This window comes from Rhinopithecus bieti, unplaced genomic scaffold (assembly GCF_001698545.2).
Source record: "Rhinopithecus bieti isolate Rb0 unplaced genomic scaffold, ASM169854v2 scaffold_81617, whole genome shotgun sequence".
NCBI classification, from domain to species: domain Eukaryota; kingdom Metazoa; phylum Chordata; class Mammalia; order Primates; family Cercopithecidae; genus Rhinopithecus; species Rhinopithecus bieti.
The window spans coordinates 297300-311169 of record NW_016841754.1 but is presented as its reverse complement, the minus strand read 5'-3'; the positions used below and the strand labels follow the sequence as shown (position 1 = coordinate 311169).

The 13870-nt window shown below is 38.9% G+C and overlaps 1 protein-coding gene across 2 annotated transcripts in view; it reads left to right on the top strand.

The window, feature by feature from the left end:
- The window catches only part of FMNL2 (formin like 2), a 323435-nt gene that overhangs the window by 218918 nt on the left and 90647 nt on the right, over positions 1-13870 (top strand). For both annotated transcript variants that reach the window (XM_017866074.1, XM_017866073.1), the window contains exons 4-5: positions 1975-2051; positions 12023-12106. In XM_017866074.1, the coding sequence (XP_017721563.1) occupies positions 1975-2051; positions 12023-12106 (161 nt within the window). The remainder of the gene's footprint in view (positions 1-1974; positions 2052-12022; positions 12107-13870) is intronic.

Sequence of the window (13870 nt, the reverse complement as noted above, 5' to 3'; positions counted from 1 at the left end):
ATTTCCCCCAATTTTTTTTTTTTTTTTTTTTTTTTTGAGATGGAGTCTTGCTCTGTCACCCGGGCTGGAGTGCAGCGGCACGATTTCGGCTCACTGCAACCTCCTCCTCCCAGGTGCAAGCAATTTTCGTGCCTCAGCTTCCCGAGTAGCTGGGATTACAGGCATGTGCTACCATGCCTGGCTAATTTTGTATTTTTTTTCTTTTTTTTTTTGAGACGGAGTCTCGCTGTGTCACCCAGGCTGGAGTGCAGTGGCCGGATCTCAGCTCACTGCAAGCTCCGCCTCCCGGGTTTACGTCATTCTCCTGCCTCAGCCTCCCGAGTAGCTGGGACTACAGGCACCCGCCACCTCGCCCGGCTAGTTTTTTGTATTTTTTAGTAGAGACGAGGTTTCACCGTGTTAGCCAGGATGGTCTCAATCTCCTGACCTCGTGATCTGCCCATCTCGGCCTCCCGAAGTGCTGGGATTACAGGCTTGAGCCACCGCGCCTGGCCAATTTTTGTACTTTTAATAGTGACGGGATCTCTTCATGTTGGCCAAGCTGGTCTCGAACTCCTGACCACAGGTGATCTACCCACCTTGGCCTTCCAAAGTGCTGGGATTACAGGTGTGAGCCACTAAGCTTGGCCATTACTGCCTTTTCAAGCCAAGTACTGTGCAGCGCCTCCTCACTGCTGGGAAGTGGTCTAGGAAGCTCTGGGGTTGGGTGCCCTCCAAACTCTCAAGTATGCCACCATTTCTTAGGCCTGTTTCAACAGAAGAGGGGAGTGCCTCTCTTTTTTCCATCACATTGGGGATATTTTTGTTTCCTATTTCTTACTATACTTGGATTCTGGAAACCTGACACGGTCTCTTTAGGTTGTCTTGGGAATGGCATTTACGGAGGAACTGTGAGACTATCTTCTTCCTTGGGGGCCCTGCTTAGAAGCAGCTGGTGGGGAAGCCAGGGGCTTTCAGAAGAAGACGACAGGTTAACAGGAGCCTGCTGTGCTGAGCCGTGCTTCAGGCTTTCATTGGGCACCAAGTCCCAAGTGTGGGCGTAGCTCTTGCCACCCCACATTCTGGAATCCTCACTTCCATCCTCCTTCCTTTTCTTCTTGTTCTTGGAGCTGAAGGACTCTATGTCCACTGCAGTTGTGGCAGCAGAGGAGAGAGGTCCTTTATATCCTCAGCCAGAATTCTCAAAGCTCTTTCCTGTAAGCAGTGTAACATAAAGGTGGTTCAGGTTCGTAGCACAGATAGCCTGAAACTCTGCTTAAGAGGTGCTGACATCAAATTTTCTTCCTTCAAAGTGGCCTGAGACTGTCGCTTTAAATAAATATTTCTGTAGGAAAATGTGTTCCAAAGGACTGATGTGCAATGTAGCCCATTGGTATCTTGGAAATGATTTAGGATCACGAGGCTAGAGAGGTGTATATTAACACCTTGCAATAAGAACCTGGCCACTGAGTCTCTAATGAGCTTTATGCATGTTGTCATTTGTGTCTCCTCGGGGAGAGGACTCCTGGAAGATTGCACCTGGTTTCCTGCACGTTTTATCCCATGAACCTTTTCTCTTTGCTGATTTTGCTTTGTATTCTTTTGCTGTAATATGTCATAGCCACGGGTGTGACTGTATGCCGCCAAGTCCTTTGAGTCCTACTAATGAATCATTGAAACTGGAGGTAGTACTGGGGTCCCTGACCCATAGGAATACTGGTGAATATTGTTGTGTGTGGGGGTTAGGAATATAAAATCTACTTGCTGAAAGACACATTTTTGTGTCTTTTTCTAAAACAAGGACTTTTTCTAGTCCTTTCTCAGTAGCTAATTTTCATAGTGAGGGAAATGTGTGTGCTCTGCGACAAAAAAAGGGAGGGAAGCCCATTTTAGAAGTGAAGATATTTTTCATATTGTGTTAAATTTATTATAACTGAGCTTCAGTTATAGCAGTTGCTAAAATACTTTGTGTGAATATGTGTTGTTAAATTATAGAAATTCAGACGGCGTGTTCAAGAATCTACACAAGTGCTAAGAGAACTGGAAATTTCTTTAAGAACCAACCACATTGGGTAAGTATACCCCTTTAACATCTTAGCTCTAAAGCTTTTGGACACTTTACAAAATAACTGAATCATATCCAAAGAATTGAGCTTCCTTATGGTTCATTATAAATTAAAAGACTGAGATTTTAGTAGATGAAACCTTTATTAGTACTCAAATTACTTACTGCCCAAGAATCAGCAGAAGCAAGACAGATAGTCCTTGATTTGGAATTCATAACAATTCTATATTTCTTTGTGCGGGTGCAGTAAATATGAACACTTGGTTTCATGTTTGCATAACAATTCTCTGGCAAATCAGGAACTCCCAACAGTAGATGTAGACTGAGATCTTGGAAAATCTCTAAGCTTTTACTGTAGTTCTCCAAGTTGCTGAGTTGAAGCTAGTTTATTTCCCTTTCGTTAATTCTCTAGAGTTTCTGGCCAGAAGGGGACGGAAGCTGGAATAATGTCACTTGACTCATGTCATTGCACTCAGACACATTCTCAGTCTCTTTTTCATACATCTCAAAACCTCAGGACCATGAAGTGTAAATCCACTCTGGGAAAATAAAGTTCAGGGAATCTCTGTACTAAGCATTCTGAGTTTCTTTCAGGCAACAACATGGTTGCTTTGCCTCAGGCAAGTATAGCGGTATTATATTCTCCCTTACCCCTGGGTGGCCTAATTGTACCATGTCTTCAAATAAGATGGCTTCTCTCTGAGGCAGAATGATACCAGGTATCCCATTTTGTAACCCCCTTTCTGCCCAAAGCACCTGCGTAACATTGCGCAAGCTATTTAACCCCTTTGGTTTTGATTCTTTGAGCTTTACAATGAGAGGACTATCGACTTTTAGATCTTTTAGAATTTTCCCATGACATTCTTTGCAAGTCTATTGGAAATGAATTTTCATGTATATGTATTGAGCTTTAGTTTTACACAGTATCCTGTAACATACAGTAAGTCCTCTGTCATTGATAGGTTCTTGGAAACCATGAGTTTAAGTGAAATGATGTTATAAAACCTTTTTCCCCCCTCATCAATGTCATAATGAAATAATGTTATTTGAGGTTAAGTAAGGACTTGATGTGGATTTATTATGTAGATAAAACTTTATTTCAGACTGCTGTAAGCCATTCAAATGGTTAATTAGCATAGTTATTTCAAAATAAACGTTTAGAAATTGTAGAAATGCTATTTTGATTGATAGGTGATGGAACTTGGGTAAGAATGTGCATTTCTTAAATGATAACTAGCAGGTTTGTCACCTTGAGAATGAAATATTCAGAAAATGAATTAATTCTAGACTTTGTCCCTGAAAATGAGCTGTAGAACAAAGAATGATAGAGTCATGATTTTTGAACTGGAAGAGAAATTAAGAATTGCCTAATGCCTCATTTTACAGATTAAAAGAATTAAAGACCAGAGAAGGTGAGTGAATTGCACAAAGTCTACAGCTGTAGAGCCAGGTGCTTTGGCTCAAGTTGCTCTATTGCTTTTCCTGTATGACTTATGCTGGCAGCCGTTTCCCTGAAAGTAAATAAGATTATCAGAGATCTGGGATCAAAGCAATGAGGCTTCTCTGCTGGAGATGAAGATGGTGGTAGTTTAATACTTTTGGGCATTTAAACTAAGGACATTTAAATACTTTCCAATATTTATGGATCAGGAGCTAGATTCGATTTTGTTTGGTCCAACCCTAGGCCTTTGGCCCTTTTAACTGAAAATGGTGGAATGAGCTGCAACCAGGATATCTACAAATTGTCAAAAAGCATTTCTTACGCTGGGTGCAGTGGTTCACATCTGTAATCCTAGCACTTTGGGAGGCTAAGGTGGGTGGATCACCTGAGGTCAGGAGTTTGACACCATCCCGGCCAACATGGTGAAACCCATCTCTACTAAAAATACAAAAAATTAGCCAGGCGTGGTGGCGCATGCCTATACTCCCAGCTGCTTGGGAGGCTGAGGCAGAAGAATCACTTGAACCTGGGAGGTGAAGGTTGCAGTGAGCCGAGATCACTCCAGCCTCGGTGACAGAACAAGACTCCATCTCACCAAAAAAAAAAAAAGCATTTCTTTAAGCATTGCTGAAGTAACGTGAAATTGACCATCAAATACAAAAGGAAGATGATCATTTCCAACACAAACTTGGCTGAATAGAAGAACCTTGGTTGGGTTGAAGCCAGTGCAGTCTGCAAGCAATTGGAGTGGTTTGTTGTTGAGGATACTATAGGCATGTTGAAAGATTCTTACGTTTGTTTCATCTTTACCGGGTGAAGTTTTCCCTCGCCCACCACCTATGTGAGGGACTCTGAAAGCCTTGGCTTTAGCAGCAGAAAAATTGATGGAGATGCATTGTCCGATTGTATGCAAGCAATCACTAGCATAAATTTACATGAAGTAAAACCACACAACCAGAGTTTGACCATCTTGCCTGTCCTGAAAAGCTAAACCTGAACTCACTCTTTGTTAAGTAAACTAACTGGCTTGATCTCACTTGATAGGGATATCTTCTGAAAAATTACTCAATAATGACTAAAACAATTAGTTACTAAAATGAAGAATTCTTGAAATGCAAGGTGCTATATGAGGAAGCCATATATTTTATTGTTCTGTTTAACATACTGTAATAGATAGATAATTCAGGGCTGAGTGTGGTGGCTCACGCCTGTATTCTCAGCACTTCAGGAGGCCGAGGCAGAGGATTACTTGAGCCCGAGAGTTTGAGACCAGCTTGGGTAACATAGTGAGACCTCGTGTCTACAAAAAAATAAAATATTAGCCAGTCACAATGGCACGTACCTGCAGTGCCTGAGATGCTGAGGCAGAAGGATCAATTGAGCCCGTGAGTTCGAGGCAGTAGTGAGCAGCCATTGCACTCTCTGAGTAACAAAGTGAGACCCTGTCTCAAAAAATAAAAACAAAAAATCAGTGCCATTTGCTCAAATTTTTGCTATGCTGCTTTCTAGTTATTTGGCCTTAGATAAGTTACATAAGTTTTCTGTACTTACTATATGACCCAAGTTAAATTCTCATTGATAAAATGAGTATGATAAGACTTACATCATAGGAATGTTGTAAGGATTAGGTGACATAACTTATAAAGACCTAATAAAAGGTCTGAAACTTGATAGTTACTCAATATATGATAGTTGTTTGTTATGCTTGTTGCAAATAATATCTGTAGTATTCAACAGTATTATATATCTCTAAGGAATTCCCTAAGGCAGAGAGCGTTATCATCTTTATCTAAAATGATCCTGACACCCAGGAGATTATGATTCCCAGAAATTAAAAAGGAGGGATTGCATTTACAATCTACTTGTCCTGAAAAAAAGTTGTTCTGGGCACATGTTTGCTTTTCAAGGTTAAAGACTTGAGCTTTACCGAGATAACATTCTAAGCTGCAGCTTTGTCAAGCAAAGGGCTTGTTCTGAGTTTTGATATAAGCCTAAAACTCTATAAATGGAACAATCTTCTGAGAAAGAAAATTAATTTTCTTTGAGTCAAATTGAAATAAGAATTAGACTAGAAATAATCTCATTCACTTACTCCTAGGAACTATAATAATAGAGAAGAATTGGATTATGACTTATCTAAGCTTTTGAAATTACTTGAAATACCCTTGAAATGATCCACGTAGTGTTAGAACACACTGGCCATGCAGTGTGAGTAGGCAGATGCCATGGTGCTTAAGATGTCAGAGTGATAGGATTTAAGTGGTGGTGAGGGTGAAGTGGACAGATTTTCCAGCTCTATTCTGTGGAACTGATGTGTGCGCTGTCTCTCCTTGCAGGGAATTTATTGTAGTAAAGCTGCCTATAATGATAGAAAATTACTTTCCATCCTCAGTGGAAGGTCACAGAAGTTCTGAAAGATGCTCATTTCACTTTCTTATTGTGGTGTAGAGAGAACAGGCATGAGGTTGCAGAAGGAATGTGGCAAGTTGGCAAGGAGGGGAAGGAGGTTTGTAGAAAAGGGAAGACGCTGAGGAACTGCTTAGTTAATGTCGTCTTCTCTCCTGCCCGCCAGACTTCTTTATGAATCAGTGCTGGCTGAGCCAGGCCAAAAGAAGAAAGACAGGAGAGTGACAAAGGCTGCTTTTAACATGCATACAACATGTATGGGTGTGTATGTGTGCATCAAGCTGCCTTATGATTAACTTATTCCTAGATGGTACTTTTTTAGAAACCATCAAGGTTATAATCATTTTGTTATTTATTAAGCACTGTGTTAGGTGCTTGACATTTGTTATTCTGTGTATTTCCTACAAAAATCTTATTGACCATTACCCCTGAATCGCTGTTTTACAGATGAGAATACTGAGGGTCATTTATTAAGTACCTTGCTCAATTCCACACAAGTTAGAAGCACCGAGATTTGAGCCTAGATATAGTCACTTCTAAAATTTGTTACCTAATCCAGCAGTTCTCACATTTTATTTTGGTTTTAGAATGCCTTTATACTTTTAAATTATTTTTGAACCCCTATAATCTTTTGTTTAGATGGGTCAAATCTATTAATGTTTACAATATTAGAAATTAAAACCAATATATTTGAAATGTCTTTAATAAAACATTTAATAAAATTTAATTTAAATATGTAAATATAAAATAAATGTTATATATTAATATAAATATTAACATTATAAATTAAATGACGTGTTTTATGAAAAATATTCTTCAAATAAAAAATTGGTGACAGGCCGCATTGGTTTAATTTTTGCAAATCTCTTTAAAAACTCGTTAATAGTTGGCAGCTAGATTCTCCTATCTGAGTCAACATTCAGTTTGTTGTGATCTGTTTTNGTTTTAGAATGCCTTTATACTTTTAAATTATTTTTGAACCCCTATAATCTTTTGTTTAGATGGGTCAAATCTATTAATGTTTACAATATTAGAAATTAAAACCAATATATTTGAAATGTCTTTAATAAAACATTTAATAAAATTTAATTTAAATATGTAAATATAAAATAAATGTTATATATTAATATAAATATTAACATTATAAATTAAATGACGTGTTTTATGAAAATATTCTTCAAATAAAAAATTGGTGACAGGCCGCATTGGTTTAATTTTGCAAATCTCTTTAAAACTCGTTAATAGTTGGCAGCTAGATTCTCCTATCTGAGTCAACATTCAGTTTGTTGTGATCTGTTTTGATTGATGTATATGAAGAAAGTTGGGTCTTATACATATACACACTTAGAGATGAGTTTTTTTAATGGTCTTTTCAGATAATTGTGGATATTCTTTTTTTTGTAATACCCCCAAAATTGAGCAACTGGTAACTGATTCTTACAGATAGCTATAATGTAGAGTCTGAAATCATATCAATGAACTTTTTGTGCTTTGTTATATTAAAATCCACTGGCCAGGTATAGTGGCCTGCAGTCTCAGCAACTTTGGAAGGCCGAGGTGGGCAGGATGGCTTGAGCCTAGGAGTTTGAGCCAGCCTTGGTAACATGGTGAACCCTTGTCTCTATAAAAAATACAAAAATTAACCAGGTGTGGTGGCATGAGCCTGTAGTCCCAGCTACTCAGGAGGCTGAGGTAGGAGGATCACTTGAGCCCAGGAGGTTGAGGCTGCAGTAAGTCATGATTGTGCCACTGCACTTCAGCCTGGGCAACAGAGTAAGACCCTGTCTCAAAAAATCCTTTGTACTGTCTTGCACTTTAACTGGGTCTTTTTATCCATATGTGAACTTGGGACATGATTTCTTAACATCATGCATTAGTCATTTGGAAGATTAGAATAACTCAGTGAAATCATGTTTCTCAAATGTTGAAGTATATCACTTTGCAATATTTTTAAAAATCACATTTGTTAATAACCACCAGTCTGATTAGAATATATTTTAAGTATTGAGAAGCTGTCAAACTGATGGTGGTGAATACAGGTTTTCCAGAATTCTAATTTTTGTTTGAAAGTTCAAAGTTGGTCATCAACAACAAATACTGTATTGTCCCTGAAAGGACGGGCTCACTTCATATGTGAGTAAATGTCTGCCACATACCCCAGACTGAATCACCACATACCCCAAACTGCCACATACCCCAAACTGAATCATTTTTACAAGTAAATTGACGTTCCATGAAAAAATGGCTAGTTCAGCTCACAACTCGAACAGTTGCACAGGTGCTTTTCCTTGAGACAACCGTGCTACTTGGGCAGGTAGCAGAAGTACTTTATGTGAGCTTCCTGTTTTGTCATGCTGAAAATGAAAAAGACGTGTACTAAATGAGTAAGCTTTAATAAAATCAGTATTTTTTATTGCTTATCTAAGGGCATTCTTAAGTGAAACTGGCTTTTTCCCCCTCCTGAGTGCACAGAGTGACAAATACAATAAATAGGTGTCTTCTTTGGTTGCAGCAGTTTTATACAGTATTTCTTTGGCATTATAAATGTCAGTGTCAACAGAGTGAAAACAACCAATGTCCTAATATTTTTATGAAAACAGTTTTACCTTCATAGACACCCTGAGAGGGTTTCAGGGACCCCTAGTGGTGTATGGGCTATACTTTGAGAATCAGTTTGCAACACTGCCTAACAGAGTAGATCTGACCAGTGTTGAATCCGCACAGTGCTTCTTTCTCTTGCTTTTCATGATTTTTCATCAACTTCAGTTCCCACCATATATCTGTAGGACCTCTCTCTAAAGGAGGCTGGCAAAGGAAGTTAACTGCTCGTTCCTTTCTGTTGTGCAACTTTGGGCCACTTGGCTTGATCTTAGAAATTGAAAGCCAGGAGGAACATCTCTTAAGACCTATATGAGGAGAAATAAGGTTCTAAGATTTGGGGAGACAGAACAAAGATTTGAAATCAAGCTGTGACCAGCCTACAAGACAACAGTGACTGTTGGCATTGGCACTTACATCTCTTCCTTGCACCCAATTTCTTCCAGAGCTATTTGTCATTGTCCCTGTCTTTTCCAGCTCCTAAGCATCTGATTTAGAATTTGCCTAAATTCAGATTTACAGCATATGGTAATTATATTGAATCCGTGAGGCACTCAGGAAGTTATGCATTCTGTCAGAGTCAGAAATAATTCAACTTCCCAAAACCTATAATTAACCAATTTGAGACTGTTTGCCTATTGGCAACATATTAAAAAGTGTGTGTAGCATGCACAGAGGTGAAATGGAAATAATTGGCTATGGGAACCCTAAATATGTGATATAGTCCTTGCATGATCATTTACATAAATCTGCAAAATGAGGCATCCATATTCTTTGAATGCCTTTAGATTCCAGATACTGCTTTGAAAGTTGCCCGTTTTTATCTTTACCTGTTTTCTTTCCTTACTCTTTCATTTCTGTAGAAGTTCACTTTCAAGTCTGATTGAAAGTGGCCGATTCTCTCCAGTACAGAAAGTCCCAAGTCAAGAAGGGGTAGGGACTGAGATAACAGAAAAATGGGGGTTCTTTTTTTCTTATCCGCACCCTTATTGCTGAAATGACTTTGCTAAGCTAGCCTGATACCATTTGATAAAATGGGGAAAGTAGCCAGCCCTGAAAGACTGATCTCATTCTTTCCTAAAGCAGCCAGGGGTGTCAGGACTAGATCAAATCCCAGGAGGAGGATCTTATAGCTTTGAAAAAGATGTAACTGTATGACATTAAATCAGGGGTAGAATATGTCATACTTTCGCTGACCTTTTAGGAGATAGGCAGCAGGCTGTTACCTTTTACTCAGAAAATTGTCTTCGAGGCCCTTTCACTCAAAGTCAGGAAGTGGAGATGGGGGCGTGGATAAGGACACTGCAGTGAAGTAAGAGAAGCCAATTAGTGTTCTTTATCCCTGCATTAAAACATATGCATATTAGCATGTTAAGTGAATTATAGCTCTGGCTGTACTTGACTATTTCCTACCTTAAAGAAATTTAGTTTTTCATTTATAGGTCACTTGCCTCTTGTCCAGTTGGTGGCTGAACTTTCCAAATGAGATGGAGGTGCCAGCCGGTGGTTGACACAAGGGCAGGCACTGAGTGCATTCTGGATGGTCTGCACTCTACAGAGGCTTCGTCTGGAAAATCAACCAGAAGAAATGACAGTGGCTGTTTCTCTTAGCTTCTAAATTCGTGTGTTCTTATGAGCCACTAAGAATATGTGAAACTGAGACTGCCCTGAAAATCTGCCCCACCCCTGCCATGATTATTTTCATATTGAAAAGACACCTACCACCAAGGGCCAGTTTACATTGTACAATCAGAGCCCATAGACCAGACCAATGGAAAAGCCTAAGCAAGGCTAAGGGGCTTGAATTTAAAGATTTTCTAATCATCAGATTTTGATAGTGAGTTCCAGACTTTTAAGTCTCCAGCCAGTCACAAAAAAGAAAAAATTCTTTTCACTATTTCTAAGCTTCTAATTACTAGTATTTAAACGTGATCAATGTCTCCTGAGACCTAGCACCATAGAAAATAATTAAAATAAATAAAAAATAAGTATCTAGTAGATGCTGTGAGATTGTGTATGTGGCTATTTTGAAAGGAAACTCCAGCCTCCACCAGTAGCCAGCCCCGTTAGTTTTGTCTAGATCTTATAACAAAGCCACTTTGTGAGGCCTACCAGGTGGTATTTTCTTTGCCACTGTTGCCACTTCAGGTCTCTCTTAAATTAAATGCTGTACGTTTACAGGCAGCTTTGCCAAGTGCATGGGTTTTGCAGTTGCCTCTCTGAGGCACTTGGGGGGAAAACACAAGGCAGGCTTTCTACTTTCCCACTTTGCTGCCTCCTGGAACTACCTGCAGACCTGGGCTGGGTTTGCATCATGGAGATGACAGGACTGGAAGAAAGAATGAGCTTGAGGATGAAACAAAGAACCCCTTCCCCCTGCCAAAAATTAAAACAAACAAACAAAAAACCAGGTATCCTGATTCCATGGGATTGTTTTCTTCCTTTTAAGACAAAGACCTCAAGGAGTTGCTCATGCTTAAAGGATACTTAGTAGAATTGTCCTGCTGTTTTTAGTAACTAACAAAACCGGCTTCCATAGTCGCTATCATGTCCATAACTGGTCAACCTTTTTAGCCTGGTGTTTCTGGAGGAAAGTAACCATTGTGGAATGCAGGTGGCAGATGTACCTTAAGTGGCATTTCAGTGATAGTAGTAGATCTTTTGACTTAATATTTGTTGGAGTTTGAAACTTAGTGAAGGCTTAATCAGGTACCATATGTTGTTTGAAGATGAATGCACTGGAGGAAATCTGTAAAAGGGGGTGGTGACATTTTACATCTACCTCCCTAAAGATTGTGTTCGAACCCCCTATCAGGATGATTATGAAGAACAAATAAGAATGTGTTAACATTCTCCATGAACTGTGGAGCACCATTCAAATGCAAGGTGTTATTATTTAAAAAAGAATTTTTAAAAAACCCTGATATTTGTCATCTGCCGGCCTTGCTGATGGTATGCGGTGCCTGCAGCTTTTTAAAAGGTTTTAACATTCATGAAAAAAGTTAAGCAAATCATTATCCCTATTGAATTTCTAGAAGCCCATAAACACTGGTCTCTCATTGGCTAGTTTAGTGGTTTCTGTAGCTTAGTGTGCCAAGGAGTTGCACTTGGATTTGGAATCCTGCCTGGATTTTTGTGGTTATGTTGTCATGTCCCCCGTCTGCCTCATTGTCCGTAGTCTTGCTTCTTTCCACAAACAGGCTGTAGATCAATTGTGGTGGAAGAAGTACATTAAGCAAGTGCCTTCTTTAAAGAAAGTTTCTTACAGATTATCTTAAATCCTCTAAGCAGTAAAATGTAAAGATGGCCCACGTGTACTTTTTGGCCCTTATTTTGCACGTTAAAAGTTGTGGTTTTCTTAGTTACCGTATCTGAAAAGCTCCTGCCTCATGTGAAGTAGTCTAGGCCTTCCTCCCTAGGTCCTTTCAGGCAATGAAAGTTTCTGGTGAAAAAAACCAAAAGTTTGCACTGTGTCCTTTCCTTGGCAGGTCATGTGATCAATTTCTCCAATGATTTTTTTTTCCCCCCAACAGATGGGTCAGAGAATTTTTGAACGAAGAAAACAAAGGTCTTGATGTTCTAGTGGAATATCTCTCATTTGCACAGTATGCAGTAACGTAAGTAAAACTTGGCTTGCTTGCATTTGAATTTTTTGTGGTCACAGCAGATGCAACTCAGTGGTAAAGTTATACACCACACAAAGGGCAGAAACTCAGAAGCAGATGTGCTAGGGCTTAGGGAGGTTTGTTTCTATTTGGGTAACTAAAAACAAATCACATAATTGGTATTAGAAATGCCTTTAAGGCAGAAGTGAAACAGGTGAGTAAAAAAATCACCTTTAAAGGAGCCCTTATTTTCAAAAGTAATGCTTTCTTTAGGGCTTAAGTTATATATATGGAAGAATAGTCTAACAGTGAAAGAAGTATGTGATAAATCACTAGGTGATACAAAAGAGTGGCTCCCTTTTTTTAAAAAAAATGATGTCTCCATGTATATTTGTATATGCTAGTAAATGCATAGAAAATGATTGCAGAAGCAGATACCAAATATAGTGGGTAGGGAGAGGTAACAAGGTAACAAGAGGTAACTGAAGGGAGAGGTAACAAGAGGCTATTCCTTTTTCCTTGATACGTATTTGTATTGTTTTGATTTTCTGCCTATAAACTGAAGGGGAGTAAAGACGGGTCAGAGCAGGAAAGAAAATCAACCTATTTAACCTTGTTTTATTATTTCCTAAAATTCTCCTGTTTTCTTGACTTCCGGAATGATTTACAAGACTCACAAGTGTACATCTGAATGAGACATTGTCTTCTCCACATTTTCTCCTTTAATCAAAAAACATCCTAGTATCCACAGACACACTCATACGTACAGATTGAAGCAATAATATTCGTTCGTTAATTTGACTGAAAGACATTTCAGCCTTGGTGGTGTTTTTCTTTTCCATTCTTGCTTTAAAAGCAGTAACCTGTTTTTTTAATTTCTTCACTCCAAAAGAGTCCTAAGACTTAATCAGATGTTATCTTATAATCCCCATCATTTCCTGGAGAATTTGTGAAGAGAAAGCTATAATTATTCCTATTGTATAGATGCAGAAATGAAACTGTTGACTGAAACTGTCTTGATAGGTTTCAGTTCTGATACCTCTCATGTATTACATGGAATGGACTAAGAAAAACCAATAGACGAGTTCTTACCTTCCTGAGAAATGCTCTTCAAAGGATGTTTCCTATCTATCTCTGTTTCATCAAACACTGCAAGTCTCCCTTATGCGTTATATTATATGCCAAGAGAAAATACTGTTACCTACCCTGTTGGGTGTTTTAAAATCTGGAGGGATATTTATGCAATTCAGAGAAGACTAAGAAATGTCAGGAAGAATGGGTAAGAACAGCATGCTATATCTTCTGTTGGCTCTAATGAATTCTTTACCTACATAACAACAGAGCTTGGCAACCAGCTTTCCCAAATGTACCTTCACATAAGACCAACCAGGAAAGGAGGTGCTCCTATGAGGGAATTCCTGTAGTCTATAGCGTAAGACAACAGCGCACAAAAGATGAGAATTCAGAGCTTTTGTTTCTCAATCTTGTACCTTTGTGGAGTTTTTTTTTCAAGCAATTGCTTTACACTGTTTGCTTATTGGTTTTGGTTGGCTTTCATTAGATAACAAATTTTATATAGATATATAATTTGTCATCTTTCTTTAAACTAATGGGCTGAAAAAATTTCTTACTTTTCCTTGGCATGTGACAATTTCCTAGCCTGTGAAATATGAGACAACAGGTTCATAGTGCATCCCTAAAGAAGAAGCACTCTTTTCTTTTTCTTTTTCTTTTTCTTTTTCTCTTCTCCCCTCCCCTCCCCTCCCCTCCCCTCCC